The 13,739-nt window shown below is 44.5% G+C and overlaps 1 protein-coding gene across 3 annotated transcripts in view; it reads left to right on the forward strand.

Annotated features, from left to right (window-relative positions):
- Positions 1-12,503, forward strand: part of LOC126538719 (2-Hydroxyacid oxidase 1-like) — a 47,780-nt gene extending 35,277 nt beyond the window's left edge. For 2 of the 3 annotated variants that reach the window (XM_055074918.2, XM_050185442.3), the window contains exons 8-10: positions 7,230-7,388; positions 7,949-8,018; positions 12,106-12,503. In XM_055074918.2, the coding sequence (XP_054930893.1) occupies positions 7,230-7,388; positions 7,949-8,018; positions 12,106-12,173 (297 nt within the window). In that variant the 3' untranslated portion in view covers positions 12,174-12,503. The remainder of the gene's footprint in view (positions 1-7,229; positions 7,389-7,948; positions 8,019-12,105) is intronic. The other variant, XM_055074919.2, reaches the window with a different exon arrangement.
- The last annotated feature ends 1,236 nt before the right edge of the window (positions 12,504-13,739 follow it).

The raw sequence follows: 13,739 nt of genomic DNA on the forward strand, positions 1-13,739 counted from the left end.
CGTTTTTTGACCAAACAGGCAGCAGACGGAAGATCAGTATTTGTGAACAAAGCTTGTAACGCAATAATATTGTATCAAGATCACATGGTACATAATAATTTTATAAATTCCAAGCCGTCATCTGCTGGAAAATGTAAATGTAATTTACATTCTAGGTGTAGATGAAAGCGTCTTACAGAAGCAATGTGTATGCATAGAAATCAAAGATGTGTAATATGGAAAAGCAGAAACATGGGTATATGATGTTAAAATAATTCGATGCGCAAAAGAATCCATATCGACACCACGTACCCGAGCACACGAGAGTTGGACCCTCCCGCGTGTAGCCGTGCGCGGCTTAGCCGTGTCTGGGGAAAAGGGGATCCTGGAGGTTGAGCCGATGCTGGGTGTTTGGACCTTTAAGGCCCCCCGGCGGAGGCAACACACCTCTTTGGCCTCTGCTTCGCATAGACGGCACCCCCGGACTGACCCACCCGGGGGAAATCGGCGGTCGCCTTTTCCTGTCCCCCTCTCCATCTATAATCTTTCTTCTGCACCTTTCCTTCTCTCCACTCCTTTCCTTATCTTTTTTTTCCACTCTAATTTCCTGGCGGCGAGGGTTAACCTTGTGTGGCTAACCAGCCTTGGTTACACCATGTACGGTTATAGTGGTGGCGTACAGCTGGCGTGCGCAAGTCTTGAGATACAAGCCTTGTGGCGTCCCCATGTTGGGCTCGGTGGTGGGCGGCTGGCGCTGCTGCCGAAGACAAATACTTTTATGGCTACTCCTTCCATTTCTCAAACTGATCGTCCTCTAAAAAGGGGGCGCAACGAAGCAACCACTCGATTTTTCTTCAAGAACTATGACAACTTTACAAAGTACCATGTGATCCATAGTGACGGCAATATAACAGCCAGAAAACTATCTCCTTTCAAAGTTTCGAAGTGCCTAAGAGACACATTAGGCCCAGGTTTCAAAGCTACAAGGAAGGCTAGTGGCGACATCCTTCTGGAACTCAAAGACAAAGAACAACTTAAAAAGCTTTCAGACCTCAAATTCATTGGTGACATAGCAGTAACTGTCACGGCGCACCGTTCGATGAACAGTGTTCGTGGGGTAATCTCTGATGAAGACATGCTTGATTTTAGTGAGGAAGAATTGCTTGAAGGTTTTGCAGAACAGAATGTGACCAAAGTTCAAAGAATCATGATCCGTCGGAATGACACCGAAATTCCCACAAAACATGTAATCCTAATATTTGGCTCCACCACATTACCAGACTCAGTCGAAGCAGGCTATGTGAAAATCCGTGTGAGGCCTTATATCCCCAATCCTAGATGTTGTTTCAAATGCCAGAGGTTCGGGCACAGCTCTCAGACATGCCGAGGAAAATTAACGTGTGCCAAATGCAGTTCTAACGATCATCCATCTGATAATTGCAATGCTGTATCACACTGCACGAACTGTGAAGGGGATCATCCTGCATTCTCACGGTCATGCCCAATCTGAAAAAAAGAGAAAGAAATTATTGCCCTTAAGAGAGAGAGAGAGAGAGAGAGAAAATGATAAATGAAAGGTAGGGAGGTTAACCAGGACTGAGCCCGGTTGGCTACCCTACACTTAAGATCAATGAAAACATTACCTTCTATGAAGCGCGAAAGCGACTTACATTTCCTCGCAACGAAAGTTTTGCCGCAGTGACGAGGCAGGGGGCCCTCTCACAACGGCCTAAAGAGCCCGGCCTGGTCACCCGCAGTGAACCACGGGGGACTTCTTCTGCCCCCACAAAGGCAGCACCCAGTGCTGCGAAATCCAACAACTCACAGACCTTGCTCTCGCAGGGCTGCATTACTGTGCAAAAACCGAGGCCCGAGACATGTCTCCCAGAGCCTCGTGACCCCGCCTCCACCGCCTCTGAGAAGGAGATGGAGGTTGACGCAAGTACATCGGTGCCAGCGGCACCAAAAGACAAACGTAGCTTGCTTGAGGGACGTAAAAAAGAAAAAAAAACCCTCGAATAATTCCACCAAAACCAAAATAATATTATCACTCTACACAGAACACTCCCAAAAACACCTTTATCATAATGGGTATTCAGATATTGCAATGGAATGCCAGAAGGCTTTTGCATAACCTAGATGACATCAAAGAATTGTTATCTACGTATAAGCCTAGAGTGTTCTGTGTTCAGGAGACACACATAAAATCAAGTGACTCGAACTTTCTAACTCAATTTGGAATTTTTCGTAAAGACCGTGATGACGGACATGCTGCATCAGGTGGCGTGGCAATTATATTATCAAAGACTGTTGCATGCCAAAATCTCCAACTTAACACGCCTTATGAAGCAGTAGGCGTACGAGCTATTTTGCTTAATAGGCTTGTTACTGTATGCTCTTTGTACATTCCACCAGACAAACGGATCGACATTAATGAGTTTGAAAAACTAATAGACCAGCTTCCTGAGCCGTATATTGTGGTTGGTGATTTTAATGCTCATAGTGGACTCTGGGGGGACTCACGCTGTGATGCAAGAGGCCGCGTAATTGAAAAATTCCTTCTATGCTCTGCAGCAACTCTGTTTAACAAAAAGTTCCCGACTTATTATAGCACTGCACATAACACCTACTCCTCAATAGATCTGGCGGTTGGTTCTGCAACACTTCTGCCATTGTTTGAATGGAGAGCTCTCACAGACTCCTTTGGAAGCGACCATTTTCCAGTTCTCTTAGAGGCGATACAGACGTATGACCCACCTGTGAATCCAAAAAAATGGAAGCTAAATGCTGCAAACTGGGCAGAATTCAAAGAACTCGCATGTATATCCCTTGAATCCATAAGGCAGCTTGACATTGAAGAAATGACCACCTATATAACTGAACACATTATTCATGCCGCGAAACAAACTATACCACGAACCTCTGGTAATATAGTGAACCCTAAGCCCTGGTGGAATGAAGAGTGCAAGCAAGCACGAAAGGAACAAAACAAAGCATGGCGTACGTTTTCCAAATATCCAACAGAAGAAAACCTTATAAATTTCAAACGTGCAAAAGCAAATGGAAGACGTATTCGTTGGGAAGCCAAGAGAGCTAGTTGGAGAAATTATATCGGCTCAGTAAACTCATACAAAGATAGCCAGAAAGTGTACAGTAGGGTTCGAAGGCTGAAGGGGAATACCACACTACCCTTGCCCGTGGTAAATGACAGTGCTACTACATTAGAAGGGCAAGCAGATTCCTTGGGAGAACACTTTGAGCACATATCGAGTTGCGCGAATTACACAAAAGCATTCCTCACATATAAAAAATTAGCTGAGTCAATACCCTTCTCGTTCCGAAAATCCCATAGCGATGGGTACAATTGCCCATTCACGATGCAAGAATTAAAAATAGCTTTGCGCAACTGCAAAAAGTCTGCGCCAGGATTTGACAGTATCAATTATGAGATGGTCAAGCACCTACCCGAGGAAACACTTGAATGCCTCTTATACCTGTTCAATAAAATTTTCTGCAGTGGTCGATTGCCGTCCTGTTGGAAGGAAGCTATAGTAGTACCAATATTAAAGCATGGAAAAGACCCCTCCTGTGTACAGAGCTACAGGCCTATCGCTCTAAGCTGTGTATGTAAAGTATTTGAAAATATGACAAACCGCCGATTAATGTACTTTTTGGAATACAATGGAATTCTGGATCCCCACCAAGCCGGTTTTAGACCAGGAAGGTGCACAACAGATAGCCTAGTTCTACTTGACAGTTATATACGAGACGCATTTGTTCATAAGCAATACTGTCTATCAGTATTTTTTGATCTCGAAAAAGCTTATGACACTACCTGGAGTTATGGCATATTGCAAGACCTCGCGTCGTATGGCGTGTCAGGCAACATGTTTAACATATTAAAAAGCTATCTGTCCGAACGAAAGTACAGAGTAAGGGTGGGAACTGCAGTGTCGAGAGTCTTTGTGCAAGAAAACGGTGTACCACAAGGAGGAGTGCTCAGCTGCACACTATTCTTAGTTAAAATGAACACACTACAAAAAACACTCCCACCATTTATATCCTACTCAGTCTATGTAGATGATATACAGATAAGCTTTAAATCATGCAATCTGTCCATATGCGAGAGGCAGATTCAGCTGGGAGTGAACAGGCTTTCAAAATGGGCTGACAAGAATGGCTTTCGCTTTAATGAAGAAAAGACGACATGCGTGTTATTTTCTCGGAAAAGAGGCATACATCCTGAACCGAATATTACGATGAACCGGTATGTGCTTAGTGTAAAAAAGGAGCAGAAATTTCTTGGCGTTATATTGGATGATAAGCTCTCGTTTGTGCAACATATAAGAAACATAAAAATGAATTGCTTAAAAACTATGAATATCCTCAAAATTCTTTCACACCAGTCGTGGGGAACTGACAAGAAATGCTTGCTCTCGCTGTATAACAGTTTGATTAGAACACGTATCGATTACGGGAACATTGTTTACCAACCAGCTTCACGTTCTGTTTTAAAAATCCTGGATCCTGTACATAACCTTGGCATGCGACTAGCCCTAGGTGCATTCCGTACTAGCCCTGTTCCAAGTTTGCACGTGGAAGCTAATCAGTGGAACCTAGACCGACAACGTAAGTATTGTAGTTTTATGTACGCACTTAAGATTAGTTCCAACCGAGAACACCCGTGTTACAAAATGTTGAAGAGCACAGAAACGCAAACCCTCTTTGCAAAGCGGCCATCATTAGCAAAGCCATTTCCATTGAAAGCACTGTCGCTATGTCAAGAAAACAACATATTGCTGTCGGACGTTCACCTACATACCACTAACGAGTTAGTAGCACCATGGGAATCAGTCACCATACATTGTGACTTCTCGTTCGCAGAAACAAACAAAAAGCATACACCCCAAGAAGCTATAAAACAACACTTCTTATCACTACAGAGTAAGTACAAGTGTCCAGAATTTCACACTGATGCTTCAAAAACTGCTGAAACAACATGTGCTGCAATCGGTCCAGATTTTGTAGCCCATTTAAGATTAAATAAATACACAAGTATCTTCATTGCTGAAGCACACGCTATACTCCTCGCAGTTAAAGAAATAACAACAAAACAGATCAATCAATCGATAATATATACAGATGCCTTAAGTGTGGTCCGGTCAATACACCTTGGGAAACAAAGAAAGAATCCGGTGATAAACACTCTCATCAGCAGCTTAACCTCAGCCTACAAGAGAGGGCTACATATTATAATCTGCTGGGTACCTGGCCGTACTAGTATACCTGGTAATGAAGCGGCAGACGCAAATGCGGCCTTAGCAGGTCTAAGGCCCCAAATAGATGTAAGTTATGTTCCATGTACAGATATGAAACCTGTCGTTCGAGGAATACTGCGTGACGCATGGCAAGAAGCTTGGGACACAGAAAATAATAACAAACTTCACATCATCCAACCCTACATTACCCAAACACCTGTACACCGGCATAGACAGGAGGAAGTGATGATGTCGAGACTGAGGATAGGACACACACATGCAACACACTCATACTTGCTAGCCGGTACTGAACCACCGGTCTGCATTAGATGTGGAAATCAACTCACAGTCATCCATGTTCTTATACAATGCCCTAGCATGGAAGCCACGCGAAAAAAAAATATTTTCCTGAATTTTACCGCACCAATTTACCTATGCATCCTGCATTTTTCCTATCGGCTGAGCCGATGTTCCCCCTCGACCGGCTGTTAAGTTATCTTAATGATGTGAATTTTTTGAAGAATATATCTTACCGCTTTTAATCTCATCTTCCCTACGCTACCCAAAATCCGACATAATCATCTTAAATTCTCCCAAGAAATGCAAGCCTTATGTTTTTAATTCCTAGGCCTTTACAGCCACCGCAGTACGTCACAGGCATTGCGACCCATTATACCCACTGACATGTTTATAACATTCTACCGCACTACTAAACATCGTTGCTGGCGCTCTTTGGCCGTCGTAGCCCTTGCGCCATAAAACACTAATTAATAATAAGAATCCATATGGTACATGATATATTGGCTCCTACAGGCGCACATCAATGCATATTGGTCATATCGGTCTCTGCAGTGAACTTGCAGCCAGAGGAATTGCATGCAGGAGGATTCATATTACTTCAAGTCGCGAAACCTGTGAATACGAGAGCAAAGCACGTGCTTGATCGAGGGCAGATGTACCGAGGCTTTCGAAGGTTCAGACCTACTGCAGCGGCGGCGCGCCTGTGGCTAACATTAGCTTGAAAGCTTTCAGAAAACGAAATCACCGACACGTGAGGGAAAGCGCTTCGTACATTTGAAAATGTCCTCGTTGACTGGGCCCCAGCCACCGGAGCTTCTGCTCTCCTTGGGGCACTGAGACAGCACGCCTGTAGTGAATATAGGAAAGGAAAAAAAAAACACCGTGCGCGTAAAAAGAAATAGCTGCTTCTATTACGTATACAGGGTCATCATTATGAGGTTTTATGGAATTTTTAAGAATCGCCTGTTGAACATACCATATTTCTAGTTCTTGAGCAGGTTTGTGCATAGAGGCGGACATTACTTAACAGAAAAAAATGGAAAGACGTATTCAACTAATTATGGGAAATTCCCTATCTTCCTCATAATTTATTAATTACTTTACGGCACATATCGCAATTTAAGAATTATAGCCTGCGAGATTACTAGGCGAATTTATTTTGAACGAATTTTCAAACTGACACCAGTTTGGAGATTTGCGCCATCAAACTCGCCGTAAGAATGCACTGTTGGTTCCCTTACTTCTTAACAAAACGCTCTTTTATGCATTGAAGAACAAATGTAGCTGGATCGCCTATGTATTTCGTCTCAGACTTTAGGAAATATCTCGAAACTGGTACAGCCTGAAAATTAATTTCAAGTGGTTGCGTCTTGCAAATTCCCTGGCTACAATTCGTAAGTTGCAATATCTGCCGTAAAATGATCAAGAAGCTAATTAGTCAATTTTTCACTAATTAGTTGAATATGTGTTTGAGTTTCTCGTGCGAGTAATGACCGCCTCTTCGAATAAACGAGCCCAACGACAAAAAATAGTGCTATCTACCGCGAGCGCTTTCCGAAAAATTCGTAAAATTCGTAAAACTTAAAAAGAATCACCCAGTATTTCGAAACATCGTTGTAAGCCAACCGTGTGTAGCATACACTCTCGCTAACCATGGAAATCTTTTTAAAAAAACAACGCATTGCGTTTCAGATTGATGTGCTGCCTGATATTGTGCGCGCCGTGGGCCACCGCTGCCAGGTGTACGTTGACGGAGGCGTCCGCCTCGGTACCGACGTGATCAAGGCGCTCGCTTTAGGCGCGCACGCAGTGTTCGTTGGAAGGCCTGTACTCTACGGCCTAGCTTACAGGGTGAGTGCCTAATCTCGCCCTCCTCTCGCGAAGATGTACCGAATTGCTTAGTATCGTTGGTTTTGTTCTTGTCTATTGGGCAACTAAGACTTCAGAAATAGGCTAATGATAAGCAGTAAAAGCCAGCGTAATCATTGATAAATCCACTGAGTATGGAGATTGAGAACGTTCAAAAGCGAAGCGAGAATATAGCTTGTGGGGTAACAGCGAAATTACGCGGTTTGTCAATGGATGGTTCAGTTGTGGGAAGTTCCGGTTGAATTTCGCCCGCCTTAGGTTTTGTGACGGATGCCGAAATGTTAATACGTCAACGTATTCGATATGTTCGAGATTGTAGGTCAAGGCGCTTATAATAGCGAGGAACTTTAGGCGGTGGCGAGTGAGGACAAGTCGGTTACAGTGGCTATGTTTGGAAAAAGCAAGGATAATAAGATATTCCTTATAAACTATTGGTTATGAGTAATTGTCTAATGTGCAAAGACTAATATTGCCTGCAGTGTTATTAAAAAAAATTCAGGAATTACACCCTGCGTACAACTCTTTTATGATTACCTCAACAGGGCGAGCAGGGCGCCTTCAAGGTTCTCGAAATTTTAAGGGCAGAGACGGACCGTGCCATGGCTCTTATGGGTAAGAAACTTGTGCGTTTAACTTGTTGCCTCTTGTCTGTTAGGCGGTAGGTATATAACCCAGATGCATAAAAATTTGTTGTTTTTTTGACTAGACACCTTAAAAAGCTCTCATCAATTTCATATCGGGTATTACGGCGAAGGGAGTGTTTTCTTGTCAGTGAAGTTTGTGAATATGTTTACAGCTTTAAGAATACACAGCACAAGAAAAAGAACAGCAAGTACCCGCAGGATAGACTACGACTGTGCTTGTTACAAGATGTAGAAGACGCAGCGATGGAAGCTACAGGGGAGTTTAGAGGAGAAAACAGGCCGGCATTCTCGCGTTCTTGACAGCGATTTACTTTGTACACTGTGAACTTGGGCACAAGTGTCACACTGAAGCAGTTACATTACAGTAACAGAATGAATATCAAGGAAGGATAAACTTGCGAGTAGAAGCTATTCAGGCGTAGGTATGCTAGAAGCAAATAATGCGTAGCAAATGCTGTAGTTTTGTGAACTTGTACCGCTGGCGCATGATTGAAGGAGAACAAAATAGTGTGATTTTCGTGTGTGGTTGCGTAGTGAGGCAAGACACAGTAAGGGCACCAACAGAATCACATGCGCAAGAATCATCCTATTTGGAGGGTACGACGCTGCAAGCTCTTCGTGTAGAAATTATGTATACAAGTCATCCATTGGAGCAAAATGTCTGGCGCTCCTGCAAGCGAATACAGGAGAACAAAGGGATCGTTTTCGTAAGTGAACCAACGAGAGATGCAAGTTCGATGGCTGCATTTTACATCTTTTCATATCAATCAAACAAAAGTTATCACCTGTTTTACAAAACATCATGTACAACAGCCAAACTATTTGGTAGTATACAAGCAACGATAACTGTGGTCGAAAGCGTTCACAGTCAAAATTGAACGCACCACTTTGACTCCGAAGCAACGTTGAAGGCAGTAATGCAACGCTATTTTCAAGGTGACAAGTCTTGGATTTTCAATTAAGTTAATAAAAAATATTGCACCCAGCCTCTTGTTCCGATCATAAGATTCGTTTGCAGTGAATCCGAAGCCATATTGGAATAACGGGTATTGAAATACTGACAGAATGACTGCTGCGAAGGATACTTTGAATAAACGTACACCAACACTATTTGCTACACCCGACACAAAACAGTACTTCAGGAACTAGTGCGGAAGTGATCACACGCAATGTGTTTCGGTGAAACGACAAAATCGCCTCATTTGCACAAAATGGACCATTTAATGTGCTTCTGACTAAACGGCCATATAGAACGGGCGCTATGCGAACTCCTACATCGTCTGCGTTTCCAACTGGCGCAAAGCCCGCGTTTTATGTCGAATACGTAAAGGGCCCTCTTCAGATTGCGTATATTGCGGTAGCCCCGGCGCTTCCGTAGAGCGCAAACCCATTGAACTCACACAATTTGTGGTCATCGGTAGAGCATTTGTGATTGTCTTGACATCCTTGATAAGTGCGTATTACCTATAAGGAAATCTCAAGAGTGCCATTCCTGCGCGTATAAACAAAGGACAGTTGTGAAAAATCTTGCTCAATGGTACATAGTGACCTTATCTGTTCGTGGCGTGTACTGCTTTTACCAGGCACAACTTCCTGACGTGAACACCACGATGAACTTTTTCTTTGTGCCATTCACATTGTGTATGCTCTGGTGTAACTGTCTTTTAAAGCAAATATTTTTCTTCTGCCTTTCCCTCCAACATTTCGGTTCTGACTGTAGGCTGCTGTCTTGCACGATTCGTCGTTAACGGTCATATTGCAAACAGGCACAAGGAATTGTGAAACCGAGGCAGCCTAGGGCGGCAGGTGACGCCGGTAAGCACGGATGTAATCTCCAGCACCAGCATGCCGCCATGGTGATGCCATCGTCGCTATTTCATGCCCTTCATGCCATTGCAGTCATTCCTTCGTTATAATGCATCGTCGTCAATCGACCGTCTTCCCTCTGCCATCGTCACTGCGTTGTCAGATCGTCATCACGCCGTCATCGTTGGGTCCCATCCTCCTTCCTTCGTGAGATGCGTATGATCGTCATCGTGATTCAGCGTGGGATGTGCATAATCGAGCGGCACAAGTTGATGTTCGGCGACATGGTTCGCACTAAAAAAATTCGGCATACAGACTTAAGACTGCTTACGTGTGAATAGAACCAGAAGCTTCGCCATCGCGCACAGCGTTCGCCGCAAGCATTTCCCACTAAAGATTACGGCTGCATAAGCTGAAGTTGCCACGAAGCGGAAACTGTAGCATACAAAGCAGGGAGGGACGTCACTGCACCTTCACATGTAAGAGAACTCGCCTAGCGACCGATTTCACTTGTGTTGCGAGCCGACTTGAAAGTGATTTCATCCGTAAGCCGACTTGAATCCTCTTGACACATGGGACAAAAGTACAAACAATATGGATACACAGATATTACACTGGAACGTGAGAGGTCTTATGTACAACCTCGATGACATTCAAGAGCTTCTACACAAATACCATCCAAAGGTGCTGTGTGTTCAGTAGAACCACCTGAAACCAACACAAACTTACTTCCTTAGGCAATGCGCCATTTTCCGAAAAGACCTCGATGACGCACTCGCCTCGTCGGGTGGTGTCGCAATCATAGTGGACAAAGGCTTTGCTTGTCAGCAGTTACTTCTTCGAACTCCCCTTGAGGCAGTCGCTGTCCGAGCGGCGCTCTTTCAGAAGACCAGCTTGGTAATTTTAAAAGGAGCTGATTTCTGCAAGTTATTGACAAATTGAACTAGAGTTATTAGGTGAGCATTCTAATGCACCAAGACAGGACTCTGAAGCATTCAAACGACACGCGACTGCCTGTTGAAATGATCGAATGTCGACAATGTCTCGAGCCAAGTTATTTTGCAGAAGTAGTTTAGAGAACATCTCTGATAAAGAAAGGACGTCACTCTCGTGGCATACGGGAGTAGAACGTGCACCAGGTGATACAACAGCTTCGTGGGCCAACCACCTTCAGAGCCTGGATTGGAGTCCAATTTATTTCTTTGTGCCGTCAGCCATTTTGGTACCATCATTCGGTCACGCCGCCGACCACGACAGATTTTCGCGTAATGGAGCATATGATACTTCGCATCAAAATGATTTCGACTTGGTCCTGTGCTCACTACTTAAAATTGTCGCTAAACATAAACAGCGTTCTTCGGAAACTCCAGTGAAAGTTTCTCTCAAACCGATCCTAACAGAGCGACAGATGACGACATCACGACCGTAGAATCACTGCGACAGAATGACGGCGATGAAAAGATCAGGACGGCAGGACGACGACAGTGGGACAGTGACTATTAGGAATAAGCAATGACGACGGCGGCATGACAATCGAATAACTTCGATTGAACAATGACGACGGTACGGTGACGACGCTTCGACGAGAGCAGCATGCTGACGATATGACGGGCGACAGAGCGAAGGCGGCAGAGCAATGAAGATGACATGGCAACGAAGGAATGACCAGAATGACATGAAGGCGATGAATTGGGAATGACGGCGGAATGACGACAGCGACATATTTGTGTCGAAGATCACATCCGCGCTTACTTGCGTCAGCGGCCGTTTCGGGCCGCCTCGTTTTCCACATGTCCGTTGCCGGCCAGTCGTGCAAAGCAGCAGCCAGAACCCAAAAAGTGAGTAGAAAGGGCAAAGAAAGTTTCGCTTTAAAAGTCGATGCGCTTTTGCTATATCTACCTTTGAGCATGCTAAGAAGTTCAACTACCGGGATGCTTTACTGCAGTGGTGGCGATGTGATGAAATACGTCTATCAAAGAAATAACAGAAAGACCGATTTCCTTGCCCCGGTCTTCTCCGCACTCTATATTACGTATTGCTTCATGCGAGTGTGGTGGTACCAGCAATACCACGCTCATATCATCACTCGTTCATTGTCTGGTGAGTGTTTGAGACCTCACAAACTGAGCACCGATTATATGCGTCCTTGCAGAAATATATAACAAAACAGTCGGTGTCTTCATGTGATAGAACATTTGGTTCATGCCACTCGTCATACTCAAGGCAGAATATCTTCTCTCTGCTTCCAGGTTGCCGTTCTGTAAGCGAACTTCACCCGGGCATGGTAGTTCGCCTTGAACGGTTAGCTAAGCTGTGATGGGTGCACGCCAGTCTCCACGACGGCCCTGGAACAACGACTATGGTCGTTCTTGTTATATACTTCTGCTACCACCTGTCTTCGAGGCGTAATGCGCCATTGTAAGGTTCGTAACAGCGCAACACAAGACACGGACAAAAAGAAGGTGAAAAGGACAACATGGCGCTGAAGCGCTGTGTGTTTTTGCCTTGTTTTTGTCCGTGTCTTGCGTTGCGCCGTTACGAACTTTACAACGAATCCTAACCAACTGGCTCAACTTGCCGTCTTGATGCAGTAAAGTGCCATGACTGATGACAATAAAAAATAAATAAAGCGAATATAAAACTTGCACTACGAGTTTGTTCCAATTTTCTTGGCAGGGGTGGGGGTTGGTGGAGGCGAGGGAGGAGGGGTAGTTTTGAGCGTGGAGTATCGGGAATATTCGTGTATAGGAGCGAATTGCGCGAGGTTCTGGACCATAGTCAATGAATAATTGAGCCAACGTTCTATTCAAATGTTCGAGTAGCCTTGAAATACTCTTATGCTCAGATAATGCAAATACTCTGTTTAAATGCTTTTGCTTAGCGCTTCGTGTGTGGTGCGACAGGCGCTTCGCCTTCATGATCAAAATAACCAGACGTTCGTGAGCGTTCGGTGGTAACAACAGTGTATAGCTGGGCGCGATAAATTCTTGCCAAACACCGGCCATAGTTACAGTCGAAGACGCAGCCATTCGCGCTTTAAATGCATCGCATTCACGCTTGCACAGCTTCACTAAAAACAGAGTCGCACGGAAGGTGAGGACGAGCATACGTTTCTCGATACAGGGACTTAGAGCTCAGCGCGTCCAAGACTTCATGTCGTCTCATTTTCCAACCAGATAGTACGGCTGGAAAAGACGCGAGGTAGTGATGGATGTGGCTGTTGTTTACACTTGCCAGTTCGTGCCATTTCGAACGGGCGCACGTTGAGTAACGTTTCCTTCGCAGTCCAGCGAAGGCCAGCGAGAAGCAGCAAGTGCATCTATACACTGCCTGTGAGAATACCATGACCTTCTTGCACTAGCGTAAAATTCCCGAGATAGATATGCAATGAGCGTGAAAGACCGAACGCTAGACTATATATATAACTAGAATCCGACAAATCCAGATAGCAACTGAGCGGAGTAATAGCTGCAGGAATCGAACCGTCGTTATCTTCGAACCGAATGGTAATCCCTGAATATATGCGGTGTTATGAGAAAAATACACTGTAGTACCAGTTTACGTGGCACATTGCATACAGTAATGGTCTAACTGTCAAGGTAATTTGGTGACATTTCCTCCTACTTTTCTTTAGTTTTGTTTCTTTCTCGAACACGTCAGCCCTGCACTCACGAAGCTTCGTTTCTCCAGCTGTCACTATAGCGCGAGTTCCTACGGAAGCGTTCAATACCAACGCGATCCTCTGCGTACCCTAAAATGCATGTCCCGTGTTGGCACATACAGTTGATACATGAAAAAAAATGAAGAAAGGACTGTTTGGCACGTATCCAAAGCATCTGTATTTAAAGACAGTAAGATGTGTCATCGAGGCAGGCGTTGAAAG

The sequence above is a fragment of the Dermacentor andersoni genome, chromosome 8, assembly GCF_023375885.2.
Source record: "Dermacentor andersoni chromosome 8, qqDerAnde1_hic_scaffold, whole genome shotgun sequence".
Taxonomy (NCBI): Eukaryota; Metazoa; Arthropoda; class Arachnida; order Ixodida; family Ixodidae; genus Dermacentor; species Dermacentor andersoni.